General features: G+C 40.8%; 1 protein-coding gene across 1 annotated transcript in view; it reads left to right on the top strand.

Moving 5' to 3' along the window:
- CSTB (cystatin B) overlaps nucleotides 1–1,622 on the top strand; it is a gene marked incomplete at its 5' end in the record, with an annotated part of 4,789 nt that overhangs the window by 2,988 nt on the left and 179 nt on the right. The window contains one exon of the mRNA XM_010171414.1: nucleotides 829–930. Coding sequence (XP_010169716.1) covers nucleotides 829–930 — 102 coding nt within the window. The remainder of the gene's footprint in view (nucleotides 1–828; nucleotides 931–1,622) is intronic.

Genomic DNA, 1,622 nt, shown 5'->3' on the forward strand with positions numbered 1-1,622 from the left:
AATGCACTTGCAGGAAAGACTCCAAGACTAATTCATCTTGCCCTTGTAAACAAAGCCTGGAATCTTCTGCTTCCCTGACCAATAATTTTACTGTGTAGCCGTGATGTAGCACTGGTTTTACATGCTGGAAACTGGGATGCTAACTCAGAAGGCTTCATAGTTCATTTATTTTTTGGAAAATATTTGCAGTTTGAAAACATTATAGATTCCAGCAGACATGCTGAAAAAACTGTCAGATAATTGTTGTAAAACCTTAGGCTTGGGTAGTTTACTTTCAGAGCTTGATTTTGGGATGTTTTTCTGTTTGTGATGCTGGGTCTGTACTAACTTGTTTTGAATTTGAAAAGGGAGCTAATGCTGAACACGGCCCTTGTTCTTGTTGTACAAATGACATATATTAAAAACTTGCCTTTAAAAAGACCTGTAGTCTTGTGCATGTACATACTGAACCACTTCACATTTGTTGTTAGGTATAAGGGACAGAAAGGGAAGCAGAGACATCAACAGAGGAAATCATTTGTCAAAATTAATCTCCTAAAATACCCTCAGAGTTCTCTGTCGGAGGCTCCAGACTTGGTGTCAGGCTGTGGCGACTGAATCACACCACTGTCTCGGCCTCTCTGCCTCTCTAGATTTCTGCTCCTGCTCTAACACAAAACTTACCATTATTCATTTTGATCATTTAAGAACTTGGAAAAGCAGGAACTCTGTGTCTGGGAATTCAGCAGCAGTGACCTGAAGGGTGCTGAGGCACACTGATAGCGTGGGCCTTACGTCCTAAGTACCTGACTCTTCCATCAGTTTTAAATAACCTGTCGTTTCCTTAAGGTGAAACCTCAGCTAGAAGAAAAAGAAGGGAAAACGTTTGATGTCTTCACTGCAGTGGAGTTTAAAACTCAGGTGGTTGCTGGAACAAACTACTTCATCAAGGTAGAGGACACTGGGCAATGGGGCTTGTTTGTTTTGTGTGTTGTTTGTTTGTTTGTTTGCTTTAAATTAACATGTATAATATTTGGAATAGCGTTTTCTTCCTTTACTTACCTGGAGAGGGATGCTTATGATTTGGGCTTAATAAGAAAAAAATACATACATTAAACCCCCCCCAACCTCCCAGCCCATCTCCCTGCCTGTATTAAATGGAGATAAGAGTACTTCTCTATTTTCATAGTGATTTCTACTTTTCATTTGTTTTGTGAAACTTAGTTTGGGGGATAATTACATACCTGTGATGGTGAGCGCTAATGTTGTTAAGTGAAGTCCAGATGTGTAAAGACACACTGAAGTATCAAACCTGCTCTGACTCTGCCTGTAGAGATACCACACACAAAAACAAGCAACAGTGATGGAAGTGTTTAAGTGCTTGTTGTGCCAGATAAGATTAGAGCATTTTGCATGTATTTAATATATTAATCACTTCTCTGCAACTCCGATTCCCTACCTGTATGTTCCCTATCTCAGGCATGGGGAGGATTAACAAGCATGGAGAGATTAGGTGCTAATTGCCACAAAGTCATGGCTCCCAGTCTGGTTTAAAACAAGACCACACCTTCTGAGGTGATGGGTTTCCTTGCCACCTCTCTGCTTTTCCATCCTCAAAACACACCAGTCTGCACCATCCCTCC

This window comes from Antrostomus carolinensis, unplaced genomic scaffold (genome assembly GCF_000700745.2).
Source record: "Antrostomus carolinensis isolate BGI_N321 unplaced genomic scaffold, ASM70074v2 scaffold35877, whole genome shotgun sequence".
Lineage (NCBI taxonomy): Eukaryota > Metazoa > Chordata > Aves > Caprimulgiformes > Caprimulgidae > Antrostomus > Antrostomus carolinensis.